Here is a 13,988-nt window from a genome sequence, read left to right on the forward strand (position 1 = left end):
ATGCTGGATAAATATTCTCAAAAATACGCTTGATCTTTTAAATTGGATTAAAAAGTCCAAGACAACTTAACGTCTCAGTATCTGCTTTTTCTGGGTTTTTCGCTGTCAATTAGACCTTCTAACGAAATTAATCCAAATTCTCACAATGTTGTTCTAATGACTAATTTCAGTGTCTAAAACGTATGTTAACATAAAAGATATTCCTAAGAGATCTAATTCTCTCCGTCAAGCGAAGCGGATAACATCCATTTGCGCCATTGCATTTATGTCCACATAAAACTGACAGCTACAAGCTTCTTTTAAGTTTATTCTCATAATGCGGTTTCGTTCATAAAAACAGATCGATTTTGGAAGCTTAACTCACTGCTGGGAGCTGGGGATCAACTTAAAACTTGTGCCATACGTGCTTGGTAAAAAACAGAAAACCGTTACCTTGAAGAAGGCATGGAATTTGTTTCATTTTTCATGTTCATAGCCTGGAATGCATTAGTGACTAACTTGACTTTTGGAAAAGGTGAGTCGCAAACGGCGAAGCATTTTTTATCCTTCGATTCACTTATGAGTGCAACCTTATTTATATTTCTCCTTTATTCTCTTTTGCTGATACAAAAACAGTTAAAGTTACAACAATTAGCAAAGACTAAGTCAAAAACCCACGTTCAACATCCACCCATAATTGGAGCTCATTTTATTAAAAAAATTGGATATTAGATGCAAAACGACCAAAAACTTCGGCAAATACGAATTACTTCATTTAAAATTGTTACATTCCCATTTCTCCTCTCTCAATAACATTTAAGCATGACACTATGTTATGTTCAATTTCCTTTTGGTTTATTAAGCGAAATTTGAACTTTCTGCATCGTAGGGAAGCACATTTCTACCGCTCTTTACAATCTCAGAGAAATTATTTCTACATAAGAATAGTGCTGACATATGGTAAAGAATAGCCACATTTTTTATCGTTTTCTCGAATTTTCAAGGACTTGTATAATAAAGAAAGCGAAAAAAATATTTTTAAAGAAAAATGAAGTTTTTTTAATGACTTATCGATCATGAATTAGAGAAGGAACTTGAGAAAAATTTTCGGATAGCTTTTCTTAACGGCTTTTGTTCTATCTCCGCTAAAATAACATCGTTCAGGGGAAACAAGAAGACACGAAATACTTTATAAACATCTTTTCTTCACAAGTGATGGTCGCTACTGCTAATTTTTGTTTTTGTTTTACTTTTGTTTTAAACTTTGGGAGGGAGGGAGGGCTGGGGTTGATTATCTTATGCCCTATTATAAAAAATATTCAAAATTATGATAAATTATAAAGCGGTAACAGCGACATAAAAACAAGAAACAATTAAAAACCTTACCTAAATTTGTCTTTTCCCCAAGCATTTTATTTGTTAACCTTCATTATCGAAATAGAAGTCTCAACTAAAATCATGAGGAAATCTCTAAGCGCGGAATTGAGACAAGGAAAATTTGTCCTGAATACTAATATTCTCAGAAGGACAAAAGTCCGCAAATGAGGGTATCAGTAAAAACAGTTTGAACCCAAATATTAATCTGCTGCGTGATGCCAGGAAACAATGGCACGTGTCAATGCGAATAAGCATAAATTTCCTATTTCCATGATTACCGGTCTTAATAGCCATAGGTGATTATCAAATGCAATTCTTTTAAAACTTCTTCACCATGACTTAGATAAGAAACTTGAAAAAGATTGGCGGATCGCTTTTCTTTACGGATTTTGTCCTATCTCCCCTAAAATACTATCGCTCCGGAAAAATAGTGAGACTGAACATTCTTTCTAAAAGCCTTGTGTCTTCACAAAAGACAAGTAATGGTCGCTGCTACCAATTTTTGTTTCCGCTTCACTTTTGTTTTTAAACTTTTTTCCAGGGGGAGGGGGACTGGGTTCAATTATCTAAGGCTCCATTATACAAACATTCAGAAATTATGTTATAACAGCGGTAAGAGCGACAGCAAAAAACAATTAAAAACTTTACTCAAATTCTTCTTTTCCCCAAACATTTTATGTGTTAACCTTTCTTATCGGAATGGGAGTCTCGGCTGATATCATGAGGAAATATCTGAGCGCGGAATCGAGACATGGAAAATTGTCCTACATACTTATGTTCTCAGAAAGACACAAATCCGTCAAAGTTTGATTGCTGTCACAGTTCTTTGTTCACCAAGCGTGTTATTCTCTAAGCTTAATACCTGGAATTGTGAGTTTATTTCTGTCTGATAAGAAAAAAACTGTTTTTTAATTACAATTTTTTTGGTTTATTTCAGAGCGAGATCGCACAATGCTGTTTCCAGATTACTTCTTCTTTGCTGAAAGACGTTTGGTAAACCATGTAGTCGAAACCAAACACGTCAAAGACTTGGATTACTGTGAACTTTTCTGCTACATGAACGACAACTGTGTCAGTGCTAACTTCAAAAAAGAGCCAGAGGCTGGAGAAATAGCTCATGTTTGTGGATTGAATAACGCAACTCATCTGGATTTTGATACTGACCTGATAACTGATGCCGATTTTTATTATCGCGGCTCAAAGGTGAGTAACAACTCAAATTTACCAGTTCTTGATGCCTTACGATGAATCAAAATAAGAAGCGCCTTGTGCTAAAATTCTCTTTCATCTGATCATTCGTTCTTTCAGTCGTATACTTAATTCAATCTATAAAACTGTTCTAAGGAAGCCTTAAACTGCTGTTTAAAAAGCAAAATCTAAAATCCAAGCTTTCGAGATAAATATCGTCAACATATCTCATGTAAGGGCTTATCATTAGGTGCGTAGAGAGGGCGATGGTGTCTAGTTTTTCCATGAATAGGATGGCCAGTATGCCTGAAATGCTAGAACCCATGAGTAGGCCTTCTCTTTGGCGAAAAACTTGATCTCTGAAGGAGAAGTACTTGTTGTTTAGCGTGACTTGTAGGAGGTCTGAGATGTCATGTTTGGGGAGGTGGAGTATTAGGTTCTGGATTCTATCTGTAGCGTTAGTGATGTGATGTGATACCGATAAAAAAAGCCATCGCCAACGCCCCAGATAGAATACTTCCACCATATAATAAACAATGTGCACCCTAATTTGAAATTCGAAATTGAACAACCAGAAACAACACCTAGTGGCCTGTCATTATCATTACTCGATTTCAAAGTCAGCATATCCAAGGATGCAACAGCTCTTTTGAATTCTACAAAAAACCAGCCAAGAAACCACTATTCGTCCACCGTCAATCAGCTATTCCTACCAAATCCAAACTCAACTTCATTCGCAACGAACGAAAACGCATCGAGGACAGATGCTCCTCACATATATCAGCAACACAACGCCTAAACACATTCGACGACATCCTTCGCCTTAACGATTATCCAGAGAACAGAATAGAGCAAACAAAACGCCCACAAAACCCCTAACGAAACCCTCAACCTGCCTACAGAATGGTCATACCTTAAGATCCCGTACATTTCTGAACGACTCAATCACAAGATCACTAACATTTTTAGAAAAGAAAACATCCCGGTACGCATTGCCCACAAATCCTACACGCTCAGACAAGCCCTATCCCACACCCCCGAGGAGCGAAAATGCCCTAGAGACAAATACCCTATCTCTAACACCGGATTGTGTTTACGACGAAATGCAGTATACCAGTTCAGACACGTGTAACAGCTGCGATCAACAATACATTGGTAGCACGACACTCTTCATCCACGACCGCGTAAAAGAACATCTCAATAATGAAAACTCGTCTATGAAAAAAATATCTATTCCTGCCAGAACAAAGACTATAAAGGCATTGATGTCAAGATTATTATGAGCGAAAACGACCCCGCTAATCTACGTCTTTATGAAGCATTTTACATAAGAAAGTGCAAGCCTACACTTAATCCCCGGAAAGAATGTAGTGAAATCGCAGACCTTCTATTTTAGTATTATATTTCATAGACCATTCTTTAAGTTTAGCGCTTTTAGAGGTCCTTTGTCTAGAGACAGTCCATCATTAGAGCCTTGCGTTCCATTCACAGTTTATTTCTATAGTTTTCATACGTAAGTCACATCTTTTACACATTTCACCCTACACTTTCTTTACATATATATATATATATATATATACCGCGCATGGAATATTTTTTCATCCCTGATGATACCGTTGATCGGCGAAAGCTTGGATTTTAGATTTTGCTCTCTAAACAGCAGTTTAAAGCCTCATTAGAACAGTTTCATATTTTTAATTAAGCTGCTGAAGTACAACATGAACAGATTATCTTAATTCAATCCTTCGAACATCCTTTCGTCACTTCAACTTCTTTGTTTCTCTTTTTCAGAACGCCTGCGAAAAGAATTCATCGTGCAAAAACAATGCCATTTGTCAGTCTGGTTTTACAGTCAAGGGATATCGTTGCTTGTGCCCTCCTGGATACGAGGGGGGAAATTGTGAAAAAGGTTAGTTTCAGTTATACTGTAAATAGCAAAACATTTCATTCAATCTTTCAGTTTTTGATACTCGTCACACTTGGTCGTCGAGGTGGTCTAATATTCCTCGGAATGACGCTAATAATGACATTCCACCGCAACAATTTTACTCTAAGGAAACTGAAGTGAAACGAATTCTAGTGTCGTCCAAAGTGTGAAAAGTCCTAAAAGTTTTAGGAATAATTTCATTTCTCACCCAATGCGACAAATTTAACCATAAATTTTAACACCTGAGCAAACTCTAGGCTCGACTTGTTGTCAAAGGACTAATCAATCCATCACTTCTTCGGAGCAATCACTGAAATTAATGCACCCGGTCCATACGATATCCTGTTTGAGCGTATTGAGCTCTCAACAAAAAATTGATCGTGTATGATGTTCTTTTATTTCACTATTTATTATTATATTTTACTCTATCTTTAATTCGTTCTTTTGGTTTGGAAACAGGTCAGCTATAAGTAAAGAATTTACTATGTAGATATGGATTTCAGTTAAGGATTGACATATCTCTCCAGAACTTCCGTTTTTAGAATAAACTTCAGAGAGTCAGCACAGGTGTCGTTTTGTGTTTATTGTGTAGAACCACCGACCGAACGAATACGATTACACTTCAACAGAGAATACACTTTAACTGGAGAATACTCATTTTCACTGCTTAAAAAGGCTATAAAGGGTATGTCCGCCCCTGTACAGGCAAGAATCAGCTAACTACTAATCACTTACTACTCGTAAAATATTTTGGTAACAATTTGACGTAAAAAGCTAACGAGACGGTCACATTACCAATGTCTTACTGTCATTTCTAGATATTGACGAGTGTGCTGCACGTGACAATAAATGTACTCTTGGTGGTGGTACTTGCGAAAATACAGCAGGATCATACAATTGCATTTGTCAGTTTGGACATTACTGGGATGGTTCCAAATGCGTTGGTTTGTTGACTTTTTTTTCTTTAGATCTAAGTTTCATCCCAAGGAAAGAGATGCCCGACTATCCACACGCATACCTGTGTGTATATCTGTGTGTCTATCTATCTGCCTATCTATATGCCTATCTATCTGGCTGTTCATGTCTGTCAATCTTATAATTTTTAAACTTAAAAGTTCACTCCTCTTAAAATGCTTTGCGAGAGACAGGCGCTAGAATTGCTAAGGGAATTATACTTCCTCGAGGTTAGCCACTAAATTTATCTGCTGATGTCAAGATAATATTAAAATATGAATCATTTCTACTGTTACTATTTTTATTGATATAATTTTTCCTTACTGAACGAAGAAAATTTTGGGCCTAATCCACTCGATTTTCTACCATTTAGTTGATGCATGCCAACTTCACACTGTCCTGCACGATGATGATAGAGCCGTGAGTCACCGCAATAATCATAGAAAATGTGATAACAACCTCAACACTGGTTGGTATCGTTTCCTGAACATTTCAGGAATAAGAATGCCGACTAAGTGTCCACGCCGTAACAGGTGCAATGCGGATTTTCCAGGATGGTTGGATGGCGATCATCCTACGGTAGATGAGGGAGAAGTAAAAAGGACCGTCTGCTTCACTAGGGGCTCAGGGCAGTGCTGTAAGAAAGAAAGTTTCATTAGGGTAAAGAACTGTAGTTCCTTTTACGTCTACCATTTGGTGCAGACGTCCTGTCCCTACCGTTACTGTTTCACATATAACTAAACATCGCCTCATAACATAGAGAACACAGCCGCGTTTATCATTTAACTATTTGCGACTTTTAGACGCCATTACCACCAAAATATCCGCGGCTGGTTGGGACAAATTACGTGCTCTTTTTGGGCGAAGTCGCACAGCGAAAAAACCCAATACGAGAATTTATTCTATCCCAGCGCCGCCAATATTTTGAGGCATTGGTGTCTCAAAATCGCAGTTAGTTCTGCATGGTGATCCATCCATTACCAGAAGGTAAAATTATGAACAAATCAATAAGTGCTTGATTAAAAATTAAATTTTTTCTTTCCGCGTATATATTTACAGGAACATGTAGGATAAAGAGTTTAACGTTTTCTGGCAGGTATTTGAATGATTCTGTAGAATTTGATGTCAATGAGCTCATCTGGTGGCAAAGAGACTACCACAATTTCTTTAGAGTGAGTTTGAAGTCCGAAGACCTCTTGAATTAATAATTATACTAGCTTATAGGTTTCCAGAACGATGTTTAAAGAGGTTTTTAACAATTATTCATGAGGATGCATTGGATACGAGATGGGTAAATAGCCAACGAGGCGCGTAACCAATCACCATGTATGTAAAACGCCATCATTAAGGTGTCTTCTAGTCAGGGTGAAACTGCTTTGAACATGGCAAAGACCCTTAAGACAGCTTATGAAAAATTGAAATGTCAGAGGACAGCAAAGGGGATAGACTATCCGAGACAACTCATTTTTCAAATAAGGCCTTTTTGACTTTTGTTCGCTGTTAACTTCTAAGTGACAATTACTTTTTTGATGCTGTTATTTATTCAGTGACTACATGTTATTACATTTTCGATATATACCCGATACTAACGTGTTGATGAAACTACTGTTCATTTCTTTCTTAACATTGTCGTAACATTGGAATCGTGCTGGTATTTTTTAAGTATGATTCGAAAGGTTATAACTTTACTAGTTCTTAAGACAAATCAGAATAAGGAATCAAATTGATGACGATTCTCTGCTCAAGATTTGTAGGCTGATTAAATTTATAATAAATGAGGTAACTTCATACGTGTTGACTATTCTATTGATTAACGACCTTTTGTCTCCTTTGTCTTACGAGCTGAATTTTAGCACGCTTTAACTGCTGACTCTCACTTTGGATTCAGCATAATGACTAGCTCCCACTTGGCTTGTTAGCTCAGTTGGTAGAGCGCTGCACCAGTATCGTAGAGGTTATAGGTTCAAGTCCCGTACGGGCCTGAATTTTTTCAGGCCTTATTTCAACTATTAGTTCAGTGGTGTTCAATACTGCGAGGATCGCTTCTATATTCGTTTCTTCAACTGCAGTGCACATATATTATTTTATATATTTGCAGTCATCGTCTAGTCTCGAGAAGTTTCAAAATGCGCAAAATCTTATCCTATCGTCAATTGCCGTGGGTACATAGAGCCAGTGATGGTGCATTCTTCAAAAAAATGATCACAAAATAGGATCCTATGTTCCCACTAATTCTATGTACCCACTGATCTTATGTGCCCACTGATCCTATGTACCCACTGATCTTATGTGCCCACTGATCCTATGCACCCACTGATCCTATGCACCCACTAATCATATGCACCCACTGATCCTATGTACCTACCGATCCTATGCACCCACTGATCCTATGTTCCCACTGATCCTATGTACCCACTGATCCTATGCACCCACTGATCCTATGCATCCACTGATCCTACGTACCCACTGATCCTATGTACCCACCGATCCTATGCTCCCACTGATCCTATGCACCCACTGATCCTATGTACTTCACCGATCCTATGTTCCCACTGATCCTATGTACCCACTGATCCTATGTACCCACTGATCCTATGCACCCACTGATCCTATGTACCCACTGATCCTATGTTCCCACTGATCCTATGTACCCACTGATCCTATGCACCCACTGATCCTATGTACTTCACCGATCCTATGTTCCCACTGATCCTATGTTCCCACTGATCCTATGTACCCACTGATCCTATGTACTTCACCGATCCTATGTTCCCACTGATCCTATGTTCCCACTGATCCTATGTACTTAACCGATCCTATGTTCCCACTGATCCTATGTTCCCACTGATCCTATGTACCCACTGATCCTATGTACCCACCGATCCTATGCTCCCACTGATCCTATGCACCCACTGATCCTATGTACTTCACCGATCCTATGTTCCCACTGATCCTATGCACCCACTGATCCTATGTTCCCACTGATCCTATGTACCCACTGATCCTATGTACCCACCGATCCTATGCTCCCACTGATCCTATGCACCCACTGATCCTATGTACTTCACCGATCCTATGTTCCCACTGATCCTATGTACCCACTGATCCGATGTACCCACTGATCCTATGCACCCACTGATCCTATGTACCCACTGATCCTATGTTCCCACTGATCCTATGTACCCACTGATCCTATGCACCCACTGATCCTATGTACTTCACCGATCCTATGTTCCCACTGATCCTATGTTCCCACTGATCCTATGTACCCACTGATCCTATGTACTTCACCGATCCTATGTTCCCACTGATCCTATGTTCCCACTGATCCTATGTACTTAACCGATCCTATGTTCCCACTGATCCTATGCACCCACTGATCCTATGTACTACACCGATCCTATGTTCCCACTGATCCTATGTACCCACTGATCCTATGTACTTCACCAATCCTATGTTCTCACTGATCCTATGTTCCCACTGATCCTATGTTCTCACTGATCCTATGTTCCCACTGATCCTATGCACCCACTGATCCTATGTACCCACTGATCCTATGTACCAACTGATCCTATGTACCCACTGATCCTATGCACCCACTGATCCTATGTACCAACTGATCCTATGTACCAACTGATCCTATGTACCAACTGATCCTATGTACCCACTGATCCTATGTTTCCACTGACTCTATGTATCCACTGATCCTATGTACTACACCGATCCTATGTTCCCACTGATCTTATGTTCCCACTGATCCTATGCACCCACTGATCCTATGTACCCACTGCTCCTATGTTCCCATTGATCCTATGTACTTCACTGATCCTATGTAACCACTGATCCTATGTTCCCACTGATCCTATGCACCCACTGATCCTATGTACCCACTGATCCTATGTTCCCACTGATCCTATGTACTTCACTGATCCTATGTAACCACTGATCCTATGTTCCCACTGATCCTATGTACCCACTGATCCTATGTACCCACTAATCCTAATTACCCACTGATCCTATGTACCCAATGATCCTATGTACTTCACCGATCCTATGTTCCCACTGATCCTATGTACCCACTGATTTTATGCTTCCATTGTTCGTATGCACTCACTGATCCTATGTACCCACTGATCCTATGTACCCACTGTTCCTATGTTCCCACTGATCCTATGTACCCACTGATCCTATGTACCCACAGATCCTATGTACCCACTGATCCTATGTACCCACTGATTTTACGTTTCCATTGATCCTATGTTCCCACTGATCCTTTGTTCCAACTGATACTATGTTCAAACTGATCCTATGCACCCACTGATCCTATGTACTTCACTGATCCTATGTTCCCACTGATCCTATGTACCCACTGATCCTATGTACCCACTGATCCTATGCACCCACTGATCCTATGTACCCACTGATCCTATGTTCCCACTGATCCTATGTACCCACTGATCCTATGCACCCACTGATCCTATGTACTTCACCGATCCTATGTTCCCACTGATCCTATGTTCCCACTGATCCTATGTACCCACTGATCCTATGTACTTCACCGATCCTATGTTCCCACTGATCCTATGTTCCCACTGATCCTATGTTCCCACTGATCCTATGTTCCCACTGATCCTATGCACCCACTGATCCTATGTACCAACTGATCCTATGTACCCACTGATCCTATGTACTACACCGATCCTATGTTCCCACTGATCCTATGTACCCACTGATCCTATGTACTTCACCAATCCTATGTTCTCACTGATCCTATGTTCCCACTGATCCTATGCACCCACTGATCCTATGTACCCACTGATCCTATGTACCAACTGATCCTATGTACCCACTGATCCTATGTACTTCACCAATCCTATGTTCTCACTGATCCTATGTACCCACTGATCCTATGCACCCACTGATCCTATGTACCAACTGATCCTATGTACCAACTGATCCTATGTACCAACTGATCCTATGTACCCACTGATCCTATGTTCCCACTGACTCTATGTATCCACTGATCCTATGTACTACACCGATCCTATGTTCCCACTGATCTTATGTTCCCACTGATCCTATGCACCCACTGATCCTATGTACCCACTGATCCTATGTTCCCACTGATCCTATGTACTTCACTGATCCTATGTAACCACTGATCCTATGTTCCCACTGATCCTATGCACCCACTGATCCTATGTACCCACTGATCCTATGTTCCCACTGATCCTATGTACTTCACTGATCCTATGTAACCACTGATCCTATGTTCCCACTGATCCTATGCACCCACTGATCCTATGTACCCACTGATCCTATGTTCCCACTGATCCTATGTACTTCACTGATCCTATGTAACCACTGATCCTATGTTCCCACTGATCCTATGTACCCAATGATCCTATGTACTTCACCGATCCTATGTAACCACTGATCCTATGTTCCCACTGATCCTATGTACTTCACCGATCCTATGTTCCCACTGATCCTATGTACCCACTGATTTTATGCTTCCATTGTTCGTATGCACTCACTGATCCTATGTACCCACTGATCCTATGTACCCACTGTTCCTATGTTCCCACTGATCCTATGTACCCACTGATCCTATGTACCCACAGATCCTATGTACCCACTGATCCTATGTACCCACTGATCCTATGTACCCACTGATCCTATGTACCCACTGATTTTACGTTTCCATAGATCCTATGTTCCCACTGATCCTTTGTTCCAACTGATACTATGTTCAAACTGATCCTATGCACTCACTGATCCTATGTAACCATCATCTTATGCACCCCACTGATCCTATGTACCCATCATTCTATGCACCCCACTGATCATATGTACCCACTGATCCAATGTACCCATTGATTCTATGTACCCACTGATCCTATGCACCCCTCGAATTCTATGCACCCACTGATCCTATGTACCTACCGATCCTATGTACCCACTGATCCTATGTACCCACTGATCCTATGCACTCACGGATCTTATGTACCCACTGATCCTATGTACCCACTGATCCTATGCGCCCACTGATTCTATGCACCCACCAATCCTATGTACCCACTGAACCTATGTACTCACTGATTTTATGCTTCCATTGATCCTATGCACCCACTGATCTTATGTTCCCACTGATCCTATGCACCCACTGATTTTATGTTTCAGCTGATCCTATGCACTCACTGATCCCATGCACCCACCGATCCTATGTACCCATTGTTCCTAAGTACCCACTGATGCTATGCACCCACTGATTCTATGTACCCACTGATCCTATGTTCCCACTGATCCTATGTTCTTACTAATCCTATGCACCCGTGGATCCTATGCATCAATTTCGGAAGACAAAAACTTTTGGGGGAGTAAAGGAAATTTCCTGCATATTTTCGACAAAAGTTTACCAAACTCAAAGAAGAAACCAAGGAGAGCCCTCCTTAGAGAGACGTGGCCAGATAAGTTGGCCGTAAAAGACGGTTTATTTTACGAAAGATTGTAAACATAAACTGCGAATACATTGATGCGGTAATAAAATGGCTCTTGAACCAGTCAGCAAAAAGTTTAAGCGTAAATTTTCTCTTCTGAGCTCTGTAAACGAAAACGAATGACTGCAGCAAACTTTGCGGCAAAGCGTAATCATTCTCGGCCATCAATGAAAAACACACTGGGCTTGCGTATCTGAACTGCACCGCGTTCGCCCCCTATCGAGTTCGCCCCTTCGAGTTCGCCCCTACCTTATGCCGTGTTCGCCCCCACACTTTTCGAATTCGACCCCATCAAGTCGAGTTCGCCCCTTGATTGAGTGATATCCAGATGAGTTGATTTATGACGAAGGCACTAGCAGAATGTGCCAACTGTCACGTCAGCGACGATCATTTTGAATTTCGGCAATTGCGTGGAACCTGCTTGGGAACTGGGTTGACGGAATCAACTAAATACTCTGCGTGGGATCTGGGGTTACCAGAAATAACTGTATACACTGAACTTGTGATAAAGAGAACCACATGATTTATCTAACGAACACGAAATGTGTTGATCGTAACAACCAGACTTGAGAAGATGCAAACCACGCTTTCATCGCGACAGCATTGCTTAAGTTGTTAGACTTGTACCCGTTTAGCTTTATTTATGAAATTAAGACTGAAGAATTTACTCATCAACTTACGAATCAACTCATCTGGATATCACTCAATCAAGGGGCGAACTCGACTTGATGGGGTCGAACTCGAAAAGTGTGGGGGCGAACACGGTATAAGGTAGGGGCGAACCCGAAGGGGCGAACTCGAAAGGGGGCGAAAGCGGCGGATACCGCGTATCTCCCTTGCCTTGCATTTGTGTTGCGCCTGTTTAACTCGTTGCATTTGCATATGCATTTACGTTTGCATTTCCATAAACGCTTAAACGTACAATTGATAAGTGCTCAATGTCAGTTATATAACAATAGCAACCAAGTTTTAAAACAGATCACACCTTCTCCGTAACTGTTCACACCGACAAGGTTATACGATCAAGCATTTGCTTTGCCGACATGTCGAACTACTTCTGTTAGATATTTCCCTTTGGGTTTTTTTTTTTTTTTTTTTTTTTTATATACACCCAATGTCACGTGACCAATTGTTGAATTGAACTCGAAGTTGAAGTTGCAGATTATAAAACCGCCATCTTGATCTTGTCTTCACTGTTTTCTAGACTTTGGGCTGATGCATACCAACTTCTCAGCCCAACCTTCAAAAATTTGCGAAGAACATGTTTTCCTTTTGTTTTCCCAACCCAACTACGAAAACGTATTCGTGAAAGCTAACAGGGGAAACTGTGACTGGAAAATTATCACTTTCCCCTTAAAATGCGATTTTGCCTGTTATGAACGTCAGGGGTTCTTCGTTCTTATCATCACTTTGTCGGGCATCGTGGTGCAGTTCGTGGGGTGAAAAAGATATTTTGGCGTCTTATAATATATTTAGCCCGCTCGCTTGCTCGCGTAGTTGTTCAGACTCCTTTGTTGCTATTTCTTTCAGTTTTGATTTTCTCAATGCCCTCTAGTGATAATACTAGAAGATAAAAATTTTGACAAAATGAGTTTCTTCATAAGAGTCGATGAGGTTCGTAAAATGGGCGGTATTCCGTAAAATTTCGAACGTTGACTGAACAATGAGGACCAAACAAGTGTCAGTTAATTTTTTTCTTTCCAATCAAATATTTTCTTCTTGGCGGCATCGGAGAGTAGGTCGTTTGCATATTTTTTAAAGACCCGAACTATTTAAAGAGAAAACCGATAGGAATACAGGAAAATGCTGGCATTCTTTTAGAGACTGATCTTTTGAGATTGAGATTGACACGTTAACAAAGATCACTTTTGATGCTCGATTAATATTTAGCGGAATGGCGTTCGGTCATTACTTCCTTCGCTTTAGGAGAGGAAAATCAAAATTGCCTATGACTAAGACGTGTTCTAGATTTAGTGGCCATTTCGATAACATACAGTTTGTGGTGGTTTCTTTAAAAAATTGTGCGTGCATGAATTTTCTTTCTGAAGGCACCCGTGAAGGTT

The 13,988-nt window shown here is 40.3% G+C and overlaps 1 protein-coding gene across 1 annotated transcript; it reads left to right on the forward strand.

Annotated features, from left to right (window-relative positions):
- The first annotated feature begins 444 nt into the window (after positions 1-444).
- Positions 445-6,256, forward strand: LOC149052872 (uromodulin-like). The gene is made up of 5 exons (XM_089205981.1): positions 445-514; positions 2,294-2,559; positions 4,336-4,453; positions 5,290-5,415; positions 5,799-6,256. The coding sequence occupies exons 1-5, from the start codon at positions 445-447 to the stop codon at positions 6,164-6,166; spliced, it is 948 nt and encodes a 315-aa protein (XP_089062107.1). The 3' UTR covers positions 6,167-6,256.
- The last annotated feature ends 7,732 nt before the right edge of the window (positions 6,257-13,988 follow it).

The sequence above is a fragment of the Pocillopora damicornis genome, chromosome 1 (assembly GCF_964200805.1).
Source record: "Pocillopora damicornis chromosome 1, jaPocDami1.2, whole genome shotgun sequence".
Classification (NCBI taxonomy): domain Eukaryota; kingdom Metazoa; phylum Cnidaria; class Anthozoa; order Scleractinia; family Pocilloporidae; genus Pocillopora; species Pocillopora damicornis.